General features: G+C 36.3%; 1 protein-coding gene across 9 annotated transcripts in view; it reads right to left on the bottom strand.

The window, feature by feature from the left end:
* Positions 1–16435, bottom strand: part of AASS (aminoadipate-semialdehyde synthase) — a 70268-nt gene that overhangs the window by 41244 nt on the left and 12589 nt on the right. For 4 of the 9 annotated variants that reach the window (XR_002521170.2, XM_009203775.4, XM_009203774.4 and 1 more), the window contains exons 3-9: positions 14104–14280; positions 11052–11136; positions 3907–3974; positions 3652–3798; positions 2243–2321; positions 2000–2127; positions 112–260 (exon numbers count right to left, since the gene is read on the bottom strand). Coding sequence is in view for 8 of the 9 variants with exons in the window: in XM_009203775.4 (XP_009202039.1) it covers positions 112–260; positions 2000–2127; positions 2243–2321; positions 3652–3798; positions 3907–3974; positions 11052–11136; positions 14104–14280 (833 nt within the window). In the remaining variant the exon portion in view is untranslated. Of the gene's footprint in view, positions 1–111; positions 261–1999; positions 2128–2242; positions 2322–3651; positions 3799–3906; positions 3975–11051; positions 11137–11477; positions 12793–13165; positions 13527–14103; positions 14281–16435 lie in introns of those variants that run through there. The other 5 variants (XM_009203777.4, XM_017957129.3, XM_021936212.2 and 2 more) reach the window with 5 other exon arrangements.

Below are 16435 nucleotides of genomic sequence, written 5' to 3'. Positions count from 1 at the left end.
TAGTCATTAGAAATCAAGTCCTGTGATATGTGGGGACATTACATTCTTTGATCCTCTAATAATGGAAGCAGCTGGTCAAAACTACCATTGTTCCTGAAGTAGAGTCCTTACTTGTGTGGTAATGAAGGGCAGCCTTCCACACCAGCAGCTGAGAACTTGCCTGGAGCCAGGAGACTCTGAGCATCTTGGCGGGTTAGGAGGCGAGGAGTGTTTTGTTCCCAGTAGATTCCATTAATTAAGCAAGTTGTATAGGGTGCAATCTGTAATGCAAGTTCCAGGTTCAAGAAAATAGAAAAATAACCTATTTTAATATAGTATAGTGAAAGAGAGCTATCAGGAAAGTCTATGAGAAATAATTAAATGTAACTTCTAATTGATTTTCTTATTGTCCATGTCAGTGTCCATCTTTTGAGGCAAAGATAATAAATAGCCACCCAGATTTCAGTGTAGAATTACCCCATGACAGAGCAATATATGACTATAAATACATTATTGGCTGAGCCCAGTGACTCACGCCTATAATCCCAGCACTTTGGGAGGCCGAGGCGGGTGGATCACGAGGTCAGGAGATCGAGACCATCCTGGTTAACATGGTGAAATCCCGTCTCTACTAAAAATACAAAAAATTAGCCAGGTGTGGTGGCGGGCGCCTGTAGTCCTAGTTACTCAGGAGGCTGAGGCAGGAGAATGGTGTGAACCCGGGAGGCGGAGCTTGCAGTGAGCTGAGATTGCGCCACTGAACTCCAGCCTGGGAGACAGAGAGACTTCGTCTCAAAAAAAAAAAAAAAAAAAAAAAAATCATTATTATGTTCTTTCTATAATGTATTGCATGCCAAAGAAAAATGAAAGGACAAAAACAAAACAAAACAAAACAAACAAAAAACAGTGGACCTAAAATTATATTTCCAGCTCTACTAGCAGTAGGGTATGACCTAAATCATGCTACCTCAACTTCCCTGGGCTCTATTTTTCTTACCTACCAGATGGGGATAATACACACCCCATTCCTCAAAGGAATGCTGTGAAGATTAAATCGGATAACATCTGTAAGCTCTATGGAGCAATATGCTACATACATGCATACATGGCAACTAGGTCAGTATCAGTTTTAGGATGTGTCCAATCACCAATACTTCGGTGACTGGGGAAATGAAAAGGAATAAAGATTTCTTAGATTCAAAATTTTTCAGTTGGAAACTACGTTCATAATTTTTCTTCTTCAAACATCTCAAGCAGAAGGTAAGAGCTCTCTCTAACATGCCCTGCATGATATAAGGACTAAACTTCATACCAGAATCTGAAAATGCTATGTTGGTCAAACATATTTAAAATTATTTAAAGCATTCTTTTTCACAATAAATGCATGCCTTTTTTGTTTTATCTATTTTTTGGTTTGTTAGTTTATCTGGGGGAAGATTGTCGCATGGCCAATGACTATAGAACACACAAATATATTTTATTTCTTAAAAGATAAAGCCAGTGTGTCCCATCGAAGGATTTGATTTGTAAGTATAATAGCTTTTTCATACAGTGGGGGTGGTCTGCACTTATGTAGGCACACTATTTCACCCTCACTCCCCGTAAACAATGGCATGCATTTCAGGATTGCTGGTTGAGATTATGGTTGTAATTTGTGGCCATGTTGAGACCAAACGTCATAGGCATTGTGCTCTGCCCACAGTGCTAACTAGTCCAGGATAAACATAGAAAACAGTAACCCACAGGAAATGGCTTAGAGCTATTGGTCACATGCAGACCTGAAGCAGAAATGGAGACAGTGAAACAAAGAGTATATCCACAGAAACCACCAAAAGCACAAAGCAAGACTACTCCAAATACCCCTAAAAGATGATAGCTCCAAAGGCCAACTCATGGTACCCAAAGGACTCACAACGGGAAAACTGAAAGCCAATGTATAATTTATAATTTCTCTCCTTGAAAATTGCCTACCTACACTGTATCATAAGCAACCAACTTAAAAGCTGAACATGATACTCACATCAGTATTAAAACGACTTATGTAGCGCTCAGGATGTTTGTCATACTCTGCAGGATCATACACACCATCTGTTTTCCTGACAAGATGATGATGACGACTTAACACCGTCCCATACACTTTTCTGAGGTCTTGCAAAGGAGAAAGAAATTAGTAAAGTGGGTGACAAATAATGAAAATTTATGGTGATAAAATATAACACAGACTATTAAAAACATTAAAAGTTAGTCATCCCCCGTCCCTTACCTCCAGTTTGGGAAACTTCTTTTAATTCATGGGGCTCCACATATTCACAAGGTAGCTCATTAAAGATTGCTTGGGCTCCCTACAAATAACACACGAGTAAAAATCCAAACATCAATAGAAAAAGAACCAACATGGTTTCCTGCAAAGATCTAATCATTTTCCCAACAATTATACAGCTCCACTTGCCTTCCCTACAACCAGGACTGCAACACAGAAATATAGATGAGCTGCTTACAACAAGTCTGCTAGCTAGTTTTTATTCCTGTTTGAACAGCACACTTAGAAGGGGCTTTAATTTTTTTCTTTTTTATTAAGCTACTCAGTATCAATAAGAGTGTTTAGAAATGAGGGCAAAAATATTTCCATTTATTTTAGATCCATTGCAGAAATTATTCCAAATGGGGAAACTATATTCCCTACAAAAGAAATAATCGGATGCTTACCTCACAATATAATATGAATGATATCCTATTTGTAAAATATTTTCTTTGAAGAAGGAATTATTTTACAATTACAAGTTTCTATAGGAGACTACAAACACATTCTTAAAACCACCAGAGAAGGAAGAAATTATGAATTCCAGTCTTAAATGAATTTTCCTAACATCTTTTTTGCAAAACTCCAAGTAGTCTTAAAAAATGGACATCGTGAGGTCACTTTCAAACTCATGGACATTTTGGTGATAGAGGTAAAACAGATCACCCTCAGAACAGACCTTTACACTATTAACAATGAATTATCTTATTTATTTTATTTTATTTTGAGATGGAGTCTCGCTCTGTCACCCAGGCTGGAGTGCAGTGGTGCGATCTCGGCTCACTGCAACCTTTGCCTCCCAGGTTCAAGCGATTCTCCTGCCTCAGCCTCTTTAGTAGCTGGGATTATGGGTGTGCACCACCAGGCCTGGCTAATTTTTGTATTTTTGGTGTAGATGGTGTTTTACCATATTGGCCAGGTTGGCCTCAAACTCCTGACCTCAGGTGATCCGCCTGCCTCAGCCTCCCAAAGTACGGGGATTATAGGCGTGAGCTACCGTGCCTGGCCAAATTATCTCTTTTAAAAAAGGAAAAAGAAAGGAAGAAAAAGTATTCCAAGACTCAGATAGCTAGCAATAAACTAAAAACAGTATGTGTGCATGTATGTGTGTATAGATATACACACATATACAGTTACACATACACACACACACGCACACACATATATACACACACACATATACATACACACACACACACATATTTGGATCATTACTACTTTTCACTATGAGAAAAATACGTTGGTAAGAAAAGTGCCAAAAAAAGAATCTTCATTCAGTCCATTTGAAATACCCACAAAATGCCTGCCCACATCATTTGGGTTAGTTTCACAGTTTTGGATTGTTTTCCAAAAGGAAGTCAGGTAAAACTTACCTTAGAAACATTACCAGTTCCTGTGAACACAAATGTTAAGGGCCCTATTGACTTAGGCATCAAACCCAAAGATATTTCATAGCCAGCATCACGAACAGCTTGCACAGCCTGACTGCTATTCCTGTAGTTATGAGCCATGCCAATGTGCTGAAAACAAACATACACAACTCAAGTTAGTCCACCAGCTCAGCATTTTTTTATTCTTAAGGTGTGAGCTGTGTTTTCAAAAAAATAAGCAAAATAAACATCTCTCACCATAAAAGGTGTGTGATGTCCCAAAGCAAGGAGCCTTAAACCCATTCCATGTAAAATGTTGATCATCCCTGTTACAGAATCAGACCAATAGAAAGACTATTAGTTGGGAAGAATTTAAGCTGTTCTCTCTGCCCATTCTCCAACCTGTGTGGTGCCCTGCAGAAGCACAGATCACAGCATCTCAGATTTAGAAGAGGCCTCAGTAGATCTTATCCATCCTCTCAACTTCCTGCCATCAAATGCACTAACCCAAATGCATCCCCACCTATTCCTTCCACCTTCAATCCTGATAAAATAGGATGAATGTTCCTCTTCTTATCTAAGGCTAATCTCTCCACATTGGCTCCAGATCCCACCCCTTCCTGCCTCCCAAGGAATTTATTACTGAGTTACTCTCTTCACTATGCTTCCCTATTGCTTCATTCTTATCAGCATTTAAACATGCTCCTATGCCTCCCATACCAAAAGCAAATGAACAAACAAAAACAGTCACCGTTAACCCTAAGGCTCCCATCATCTATTTATTGACCTAAATAGCTAAATGCAGTGGACACATTGTAGATCAGGTCGGAAGTACTTGGCAATGCAGACCTCTTCTTTGTTGAAACAAAGAGTGCCCCTCAGCACCCCAACTTGAAATTTTTAATCCTACCTTTCTGTAGGATCCTCTTCCTGTGGCAACTCCTTTTATGTTATTCACCCTCAGGATTATGTCCTGGGCTCTATTCTCTTCCACATCTACATTTGTCCCTTAGGAAATCTCATCCAGTCCTAAATTTCAAGTACTATCTATATACAGATGACTTCAAGTCTGTCTCTCCAAAACAGATCTTTCTTTTGATTTCAAAACTTAGCCAGCCACCTTCTTATGTCTGTCTCAATTTGGATGTTCTTCAGAAAGCTAAAATTCAGCATGCCTGCAGCAAAAACCTCAGCATCGATTTTTTCCTTATTCTTTTTAGGAAAGAACTTTCCATGCTCCTCCATTCCCCATCCTCACCCCGGACACACATCCCTACCAAATTTTCTTTTATCATTTTTCAAAAGTCAACATATAAAGAAATAGTTTATATACAACATAATGCACCCATTTAAAATGTATAGTTTGGTAACTATTAACAAACATACACATCTGTGTTATTACCACCATGATCAAGATACTGAGTATTTCACCAACTCCTGGTCTCCACAACTACTGATCTTTCTCTCTGTATAGATTAGGTACTTCTAAACTTACATATAAATGAAATTTTAAGCAGTAGCCTCTCAGTGTATGCAGGCGGTTGGTTCTAAGATCCCTGTACATGTCAAAATCTGGGCATAATCAAGTCCCACAGTCAGTCTTGTGACACCTGCCTGTATGAAAAGGTGGCCCCCCGTAAAGGTGGATTTTGCATCCAGTAAATATAAGCGGACTCATGAAGTTCAAAACTCATGTTGTTCAAGGGTCAATTGTACTCTTTTACAATGTGTCGGCTTTCACTCAGCACCATGTTTTTGAGATTCATACATATTTGGTGTGTATCAATATAGTTTTTTATTGCTGAAGAATTGCCCATTTCCATTTCAGCTGATTTCTCTGCTCATCATTTGGGTTGTTTCCAGGCTATTATAAATGGAGTTGCTATAAAAAAATTCTTTGTATAAAATATTATATTTCTTTTAATAAATGCCTATTAGTGGAATTTATTTTGTACCTTGATATTTAAGTTTTCAATTTCTTCTTGAGCTGATTTTGGTAATTTGTACTTTTTGAAAATTTATCTAGTTCATCAGGGTTGCCAAATTCATTGACCTATTCATAATATTCCTTTATCATTTTAATATTTGTAAGATATAGTGATGACCCCCTTGTATTCCTTCTTAGTAAATAGTCTTCTCTGTTTTCCTATCAGTCTACCTAAACGTTAATCAATTTTATTGATATTTTTCAGAGAACAAGGTTTTGGTTTCATTGATTTTCTCTATTCTTTTCCTATTTTAGTTTCATTTATTTTCCCTGTATGTTTATTATTATTTTTTTCTACTTGCTTTTGATTTAATTTCTCTGATTTTCTAGCTTCTTAGAATGGAAGCACAAATTATTAATTTAAAAACTGTCTTCTGTAATAAAAGAATTAAATGCTGTAAATTTCTTTCTAATTACTACTTTATACCCCACACATTTTGATAAGCTATACTTTAAATTTTTATTCTATTAAAAATGTCTTCTAATTTTCCTGTGATTTCTTCTTAATCAATCAGGTATTCAAAATTACATTGAATATCTCCCAAATATTTGGAAATTTTCCAAATATCTTTCTATAAAAACTTCTAGGTCAATTCTATTACAGTCAGAATATATACTGTATGATTTCAAACTTTTAAATGTATCAAAAATTATTTTGTGACTCATTGTATAGGCTATCTAGGAGTTTTTAGGTTATTAATGTAACTATTGATATAGCTAAATTTAAAGCTACCATGTTGCTGTTTGTGTTCTTGTTTCATTTGTACTTTTTTTAATGCCATTTTTCTTGTATTTTTGCTTGAACTGTGATTTCTGAGTATGAAATTTTACTTCCATTATTGGCTTATTAGCTTTAGAGCCTTGTTTTATTTTTAGTGATTTTTCTAGGTATGCATCTATGCCTCCCATACCAAAAGCAAATGAACAAACAAAAACAGTCACCGTTAACCCTAAGGCTCCCATCATCTATTTATTGACCTAAATAGCATGAACACAGTTCACTGCAACCTCAACCTCCCAGACTCAAGCAATCCTCCCACCTCAGCCTCCAAGCAGCTGGGACGACAGGCACGCACCACCAAGCCCAGCTACTCTTGCATTTTTTTGTAGAGATGGGACTTCACCATGTTGCCCAGGCTGGTCTCAAACTCCTGAGTTCAAGCAATCAGCCTGCCCTGGACTCCCAAAGTGCTGAGATTACAGGCATGAGCAACTGTGTCCATACCTAAAGAAAAGTTTTTAAATAAGATATGATGTTTTTTATGTTTGTTTATATTCTATCATTTGTAGCGTTCTTTATTCCTTTAATTCAATCCATGTTTTCAACTGACTTCATTTTCCTTCTGCTTGAGAAATTTTTAAAATACTTCTATGCCAGTGAATTTTATCAGCTTTCATTTGATCAGAAAATCTGTGTTTAATCTTCATTTTCTAGAAAGATGTCCAGAAAGATACTGAAAAGATCTTGTCTTTGGAAAGATATTGTACTATGCATAAAATTATAATTTGGTTTCTTTTCTTTTAGCACTTTAAAGATGTTGCTCCATTTTCTGCTAGCTTAAACTGTTACTGATTAGAAGTTTGATGTTTATCTTAGTTTTTCTATGTATATGGTTCCTTTTTCCCATTATTTTTAATGTTTTTATCATTGTTTTTTAGCAAGACAATTATGATGGTTCTACTGTCATTTTCTTTGTAATTTTTTATTTCTGTTTTTGACTTGGGGTTTACTGAACTTCACTTATCTGTGTATTTATAATTTTTATCAAGATATGGGAATGTTCTAGTCATTATTTCTTTCCTTTCTTCCTTCCTCATTGCAGTAGAAATTAAATAAAATGAAGCATAAAAAGAGAAAAAGACTGGGGGAAAAAGCAGAATTTAAGTGACAGGTGGTGATCAAATGGTCTAATATGTGTGTATTTGGAGTCCCAGAAGGAAGAGAGGAAGGTGAAAGGAAAACAAGCCTTAAGAGAATCAATGTAATCCACAAACATTTGCCTATTAGAACAAAGCCCAATGCTCCTGAAAGGAAAACAACAAAATCTGACAATCAACAATGTAAAATGAACAATGTCTGGCATTCAGTAAAAAATTATGAATTTTGCAATGGAACATTAACCTGGAGATAACCAACAATAGAAACAAACTCAGAAACAAGAAATGACAGAGATGCTGGTCAATGTGCTCAAGGATTAAATGAACACACAAACAAAATGAGGAGTAGAGGAAATCAATCTATCTACCATGTATCTATCAATCAATAGACACTACAGAAGAAAATCTATATATGCTCTTGAATCCTCTGCTTATGTATAGATTTTCCTTTGTGGTGACTATTGATTGATAGATAGATGGACTGATTTCCTCTATTTCTCTCCTCATTTTGTTTATGTTTTCATTTAAAATGTGAATATACTGAATATTTATTATACCTGTTTTAATCTACTTGTCTGCTAATTGCATCTCTCTCAAAATAGACATTAGTCTCATTTTTAAGCTTTTATAGGAATGAATTTAGAGTAGGCTTTCTTAAGAGCTGGTTTAGCTACACACTTCAGGGCTTCCCTGAAAGCCTTATATATTCAGTGAAGTCTCTCCACTCTGGCTGATGGGACAAACTCTGAGAACAGTTTTCCATACAGTTCCCTGGCAATTGTTCTTTTCCACAAATTGTTCCTAAGCTAGTCTCACGAATTTTCATCCTCCACTCAGCAAGACCCCTAAGCATATTTCTGGAATACTATATCTGCATAGCTCCCTACTCTTTGGTACCATGTGTTGTCAATTCCAGCCAACTCAGGCTCTACAACTCCTATCTCCTCAGTTCAGTGAGTTCACCAGGCTTTGTGTCACTTTTTTATATTCATACCATCTGAAAATTTCTCCAGACAGAAAGCCAGGGTAAACACAGAACTCACCTCATCTATTTTCCATCTATCAAGGATCACAAGTCTGTACTGCCTGTTGTCCAATGTCTAATAACATTGTTTTCTATATCTCATCCAATTTTTCTAGTTGGTTAGTGACAGGATAGTAAGTCTGAACTCAGTTAATCCTTCATGGATGGAGAGCACATGGTTTTCACAGCAGACATAGTTGCCCAGCTATAGATTACATTTCTCAGTCAATTTTGACCAATGGGTATAAGCAGAAATAATATGTTCAGATTCTGGGTCGCATCCTTAGAAAGGAAGCTAATTGCCTCTACTTCCTTTCTCCCCTTTCTACTGAATGGAAAATAGCAACCTGAAGGGTCACCTTAGAAATGAAAGTCAAGTGTTGAAAACAGCAACACTTTCTTCTCATTCCACCATCCCTTGATTTCTCACTCCTGGACTTCCAGCTTATGTAAGCTCTGTTTTGTGGAGTCTCCATTATAGCAATGTAGTTTGTAATCTACTAATATATTGTCCTATACAGAACTCATTTACTGTCTTCCCCCAAATTCTTCCTCCATTCCTGTGGGTACTGAAAGAACTGAATCACTGTCCAAGTTGGTGACCTGTATGTCATCATTAAAGTGTCTCCCTCACTGCCCTCACACCTACATCCAATCAGTCACCACATCCTGTGAATTCCACCTTCTAAATACTTATAAGAACCATATATAGTTCTCTCCATATACATATAATCATACTGAACTTATTTCTATTCCTCAAAACTATTATTTTTCCCCTCTTCACTTTAAGCTTTGCACACTTGTACTGTCCTCCTTTACTTCCTTGAATAGTTTTTAATCATTCTTCAGATCTCATCTTCAAAGGCACTTTTTAAAAGAATGTTTTTGCAACAGCCAAGTTCAAATACCTTTCTTTTCTTTTTCTTTTTCTTTTTTTTTGAGATGGAGTCTTACTCTGTCTCCCAGGCTGGAGTACAATGGTGTGATCTCAGCTTACTGCAACCTCAGCCTTCCAGGTTCAAGCGATTCTCCTGCCTCAGCCTCCTGAGTAGCTGGGATTACAGGCACCCACCACCACACCTGGCTAATTTTTGTATTTTTGGTAGAGACGGGGTTTCACCTTGTTGGCCAGGCTGGTCTTGAACTCTGGACCTCAGGTGATCCACCCTCCTCAGCCTCCTGAAGTGCTGGGATTACAGGTGTGAATCACTGCAACCAGCCTCAAACATCTTTCTTATAGCAATTAACACTAGCATTGTATTCGTGTTTACTAGCCTGAACGCTTCTTTAAGAACATGAACTACATCCTGTTCACAGATGTGGTCCTACTTCTGAATATGGTGACTTCTAAATAAATCACCTAATTCTGATGTATTAATTCTGTCTAGGTAAATAAAACCCTCACCTGGATGAGTCCTGAAAGGCCCTAGGAATCATAGTCATCAGAGGTCTCTCTACTACTGCTTTTATACTAAGAAATTTAATTTTCTTTTAGTTTAATAGAGTTGATTTGTGTGTTGGGTGAGGAAAGGTATGAGGTGAGAGAACAAAGCAATGAATTGTTTGTTGTTGTTGTTGTTGTTGTTTGTTTGTTTGTTTTTAAAGACAGAGTTTTGCTCTGTCGTCCAAACTGGAGTGCAGTGGCGTGATCTTGGCTCACTGCAAACTCTGCCTCCTGGATTCAAGCAATTCTCTTGCCTCAACCTCCCGAGTAGCTGAGATTATAGACATGCACCACCAATGGCTAATTTTCGTATTTTTAGTAGAGACGGGGTTTCACCATGTTGGCCAGGCTGGTCTCAAACTCCTGACCGCAAATGATCCGCCCGCCTCATCCTCCCAAAGTGCTGGGATTACAGGCATGAGCTACTGTCCCCTGCCTGAATGGGTTTAAGTGAAAAAATTTTTTGAATTTCAAATTTTGGCTTAGATTTCTTTATTATTTAAGAAGCAGGTGGATTTGAGTATAATATTAATAATAAGCAGAATGACATAAGCCATAATAAGGAATCTTCTACTTTTATATAACAAGGTCAAACAAATAATGCCAAAGTCATGATCTTCCTTATTAGACCTGCAAGAAGTCTGATCTGAAACAGAGCTATAACATATTGTGGTGTTTCTTAACCAAACAAAGTTCAAAGAATTAACTTGACAAAATTCCTGTCCCTGGACCTCTTTTCCCTTTCTGTTTTTCCCTATCTTCTCCTTCCCTATATCTCATTACCAAACTGATATCTCCTTCTAGCATTTTGAAAGGAACTGCCTAAAAACCAGAGCCTATTTGTAGTTGTTATCCTTCTCCCTTCTTTTTCTTTTGAATTTTTGCAGTAAAATATTTTTAACCATGTATCTTTATACTTTATTCCACTTGTATTCATCATCCTTCAGCATACCTTCATTTTAATTTTTTCCATGGAAATAAACACTCCTATCCCCTTGCCACAGAAAAAACTCACAGTTATTCCCCAAGCCAATTTAGAAACTGGGTGATGTAAGCCCTGGCATACTTACCTGCCACACCGGCCCACTGTCCAAATGCCACTACCCGTACTCCTCTATGATCCACCATTTTCTCATAATCAATAAGGCGAATTTCCTGAAAGGGGGATTAAAAATTTTTCAACTGGACCCATTAGGCTTAATTTTAACAAGTAAAGACATATATGAGCAAGTAAATATTTCACATTTTTTCCTCTGAAATACATCTTGCCTTGCTAACAGAAGTTACCATCAGGTATACCGTGAAATATTTAGAAAATGCCAGGTAGCAAACCAATGGTAGGCTTGTAATTAGAAATGAAAAAAATGTTCGTAGCAGGTGCTATACCCCCCTTGATGGTAGACAATGAAATAATAAAGGTAGAATTTCCTTTACCATTTTGGCCCCACCCACCCAGCACCATCTACGAACATATCTATAGCCCCACTCATCCTTACATCCTTCCTTCTGGTCGAAGAAAACAGATCTCTTTTGAGACAAATCTCTCTAACCTAGATCCCAGCTTCTCTCATGTCCTCCAAGACCACTCTTCTTGAACTATTACCTCTTTCTTGCATCATCCCTCTTTACATTGTTCCTCAACCATTCTAAGTACACTCAGGTCTCTTCTACCTGGAAAATAATAACACTCTCTCTCAAGTCCAAGCACAGATATTTTTCTCTCTCCTCCTCCTCCTCCTTCTCCTCTTTTTTTCTTTTTCCCTCTCCTTCCTTTTACAGGTGACCTTCCTCTTAAAAGCAGTACATGATTCCTTTGAGTAACTCAGGCCAAAACCTGGAGTCATTCCTGAGTCCTCTCCTTTTCTCATAGTCCACCTTTATGCCATTTCTCTTCCTTGCCTTCACTAAAAACATATTCTTCCTCTTTCCTTGAAAACCTTTCCTCTCTCAGGAAAGTATTAGTAATTCATGCTTAAAATATATTAGTGTATTGTAATTATACACTATTTTAAACAGTAATTTTATTTCCTCAAAGATCATATAATTTTTATCATGTTCGTGAATTTAAGAATGTTTATCATTCTTCCAACTCCAAGTAATTGGTTACAAAATGCTGCCCAAAAGCAGTCCTGTTAGGTCAGTTTTTGTTAATTTTATTATAATGAACAAAAGTTAAAATAACAAAAAAAGTTCCTAAAGTACTTTATAAAGACTTTATTTGCTTAAAGTGGAACATTTTCCCTATAGTATTATTTCCATTAATTACTTTTGAACTTATTCTTTAGAAACACTACAAATTAACTGTCACCCTGGTCTACTGTATTTGGAGTTAATTGGAAAGTATTTTATACTTCTGTATAATAGGTATTTTCCATTGCTTTTACTGTTTATGAACTCTCCAATCATCTGCCCTAATCTCAGATTCTAGCTGTAACATCTTGAAGATGTGAACCTTAGACTTCTTTTTCTATACTCCCTTCCTAGGCTCATCCAGTCTCGTGGCTCTAGACACCACCTAGTCTCTGACAACTACAAAATGTACGTCAGAAGAAGCTGCCGCTCTGAACTTCAGACTCATATCCAACAGCCCTCTTAGATTATCCCTTTAAATGTCTAATAGAATATTAAACTCAGCAGACCCTAAACTCAACTCTTGATTTGCCCACCCAAGGCTTTTTCTCTTGTAGTAACATCACGTCATTCCATGGCAATTGCTTCGAGTAGCTCAGACCAAAACCTGGAGTCGTTCCTGACTCCTCTCCTTTTTCCATATTCTACCTTTATGTCATCAGTGAATCCTGTAGGGTCCACCTGTAAAACATATCCAAGATTTGTCCACATTTCACAACTTCCACTTCCACCATTTCTTCCAGGTGCAGGCCACCATCACTTGTGACTTGCAGTCTAGACCAGCCTAGATTAGCAGCCTTCTTAGTAATGTTGCTCTCCTCCTCCCACCTCCAACCATTATTGACACAAGAGACAGAATAAGCATTTTTGAACATGGTCTACTCTAACCCCACATTCAAACAGACCTTCGGGCCTTTGCATTACTATTCTGTCTGCTTAAAAGACTCATCTCAGATGTACATGGCTTGGTCCTTCACCTCCTTCAGATTGTTGCTCAATGCCACTTTCACAGTGGGATCCTCCCTGACGATCCTACTTAAAATAGCATCATCACCTGCCAGTGCCCAGGACTCCTTTTCTCCTTCAATATTATATTTATCTTCATCACACATATTCCCAAGTGGCATATTAGATGTCTTAGTCATTGATTATCTGTCTCCTCCCACTAGAATGTAAGTTCTGTGAAGATAAAGATACTTTACTCTTTTGCTCTTGCATTGGAACAGTGTCAGACATAGCATCAGCACTGAGTAAATATTTGTTAAATGAATATCCTGTGTTTTAAACAGCTGCTAGTTTTTATCATAGTATTTATATCTCAAAATACATTTTCCCTTATGAATATGAATAAATGTAAAAATTGTCTCAGCCAGGCACGGTGGCTCACACCTGTAATCCCAGCACTTTGGGAGGCCGAGGTGGGTGGATCACGAGGTCAGGAGATTGAGACCATCCTGGCTAACACGGTGAAACCCCATCTCTCCTAAAAATACAAAAAATTAGCTGGGCATGTGGGCTGGCACCTGTAGTCCCAGCTCCTCAGGAAACTGAGGCAGGAGAATCGCCTGAACCTGGGAGACGGAGGTTGCAGTGAGCCGAGATCACACCACTGCACTCTAGCCTGGATGACAGAGCAAGACTCCATCTCAAAAAAAAAAAAAAAAAAAAAAAATTGCCTCTAGTTCAGTTCCAGCATAATACATAGTGTGCAATCCAGTCAAGTCACTTTACCTCTCTGGGTACCATCTGAAAAATAAGGTAGTAGATTATATGATCCCTGAGGTTATTTTCAGCTCTAAAATTCTATTTGGTAGTATCTGGCCAATTGACCTTATAAACTGGTAAATTGTTTAGGGAAAAAGCTTTTAACATTCTTTCCATTTCAGAATATAAAAGGAATGCAATGTTCCTCTTAAACTAAAGAAGAAAGGAAAACTAACTTATATGCCATACTTCTTGGCAGTATATTCAAGAATATTAATCACTAATTACCTGTTTTAGAATCTCATCCAACAAGCCCATATTGGCCTCCTGAGCTTTTATTGTGTGGGAGAAAAATGCGTAAGTCTTCCTGGACATTAATTTTTCCTCTGGAGGTCTTTTAACTCCCAAAATTAGACAAGCTTCGGAAATATCCTCCTGAAGAATGCCACCAGCTTTGACATAGTCCTGAAATTGTAATTATGATTAAAGGTTATTATCCTGATTTGTAATATCCATGTTTTCTTGAATAAAATGTGTAGCAAACAAAGGCACAACAAATCTTTTGAAGGAATAAAATCTGTATGAATTAGAACAAATAATAGAACAACTACTTGTAATGTTTGTACTTATTGGCTAAAGATAAATCTATCATGGTCAACTCTTAGAGCATTAAACAATTAGAAAACTCAGCATATATATATACACATATGTTTAAGAAGAGTTTATAATTTGGTCATATCCCACTAGCACATGTGACTTAAGCATATTTGTGAAATGTATATTTTGTACCAACAGTACACTGAAATATTAAATGCCAAATTGTGATTTATTAGTTGTATTTTTAAAAGATAAGACATAATTATAACATTTATTTTTCAGTGTTGGCTCAGTTAGTATTTATTACTGTCCTTACTGTACATTAGTCTGTGCTAGAGATGAGATGCTAAAATACAAGGAAAGATTGTCAAAATTTGTTCTATAAAGGAGCTCACAAAATATAGTAAAAGGTACTCTGGATTGGAGTAAATGAAAAATTCAAAATATTATGATCAGCAGCACCTAAGTGATATGCTACTTTAACTGATATTGAGATAATTCCTAGGTAGGATGATCAAAAAATATGAAAATTAATCTGAAAGGTAGGATACTAAAGAAATATGAAAATTTAAATTAATCTGAAAGGTTACCTGAAATTTAGAGAAATGAAGATGGGAAACACCAGATGGTGATATCAGTAAGAGGCACTGAAGGCATGTATAAAAATACAAAGGGAGAGAAGTAAAGAGACATTTACAGCATACGAGTAAATCAATTTGGAAATGCAGGTTGAATGTCATTATGGCTAATATGAGCTTTATTGGGTGATAAGCAACGATCATTGATATGTATTAATAAATTACTATGTACTTTGCTAAGCTCTTTGCATGAATTATCTCATTTAAATTTCATAGAACTCTCATGAGGTAAGTACAATTATAATCCTCATTCAATCAATGGGAAACCTGAGACTTACAAACTTAATTGAGATTACATAGCTAGTACATGGAAGCAACAGACAGACATATCTGATTTTTAAATAAAGAGATATTACCCAAGCAGAATTAAAAGAGCATCTATGATAGCAGTTGAACAAAAGATAAGTTTAGTTAGGAATCTACTTTGAAGGAAAGTAGAGATGAATAACAGTGATAGTTAAAGAATGAACATGCAATTTCTCCCTAGTTTCTTCAAAAACAGTCCATTTTCTCATTTGTAGTAGATTGGTAAATAAACCATAGTAAATCTGTACAATGGAGTACTTTTCACACAGCCATGAAATGAAATGAAACGAAATGAAATATCTCTAAGAACTTACATAGAGCAATGTTCAAGATACGTTGTTACTAAAGAAAGAAAGCAAGGTAAAAAGAGTTAATATAGTAGACAGCCTTCCGTATAAGAACAAAAGGGAAATAAATACACACACAGGTGTTCATTTTTGCAAAAAAAGAAAAAAGAATGATAGATCAGAAACAAAAGTAACCTTTGGGGTGGGTGAGAATTGGATGTATGGGAGTAAAATGAAAATATGACTTCATTTCTGGAATTTGTAAATGTTCTACTTTGAAAAACAAAATTAAATTAAAAAAGGGAAAGCAAACATTAAAACTGAATAGAAGCAATAATATATAAATCTAGATGGATATTAGATTGATGATGAAACCACACCGAAAAAATAATTCAAATAAGTTTTTTAATACAACACTCTGAATATTCATTGTCAAATATATTCTAAAGGCAAAAAAAAAATCAAAGAAATGGTAAACTTCATTTAGTGGGTTTACTGTTAGTTGTAATAATAGTATTGTGATTCTGACACTATTTAATACATATTATAGGATAAAGCAAACAATATGCATTAATGTTAAAGAATTAAGATTTTTACTGTTGGAGAAAACAAATGCAAATATAAAATTTTAAAGGTAAAAAGTTGTGCAATGTTAAATTTTAATTTTCCTGGACATTAATTTTTCCTCTGGAAGTCTTTTAGTATCAGTATTAACTAATGATTAAATAATATATATATATGTGTGTGTGGGGGGGGGCATCTGTTTGTGTTTATTTCTAAACTCTGTACACT

The sequence above is a fragment of the Papio anubis genome, chromosome 4 (genome assembly GCF_008728515.1).
Source record: "Papio anubis isolate 15944 chromosome 4, Panubis1.0, whole genome shotgun sequence".
Taxonomy (NCBI): domain Eukaryota; kingdom Metazoa; phylum Chordata; class Mammalia; order Primates; family Cercopithecidae; genus Papio; species Papio anubis.
The sequence above is the reverse complement of the archived record's forward strand: the minus strand, read 5'-3'. Positions and strand labels throughout refer to the sequence as shown.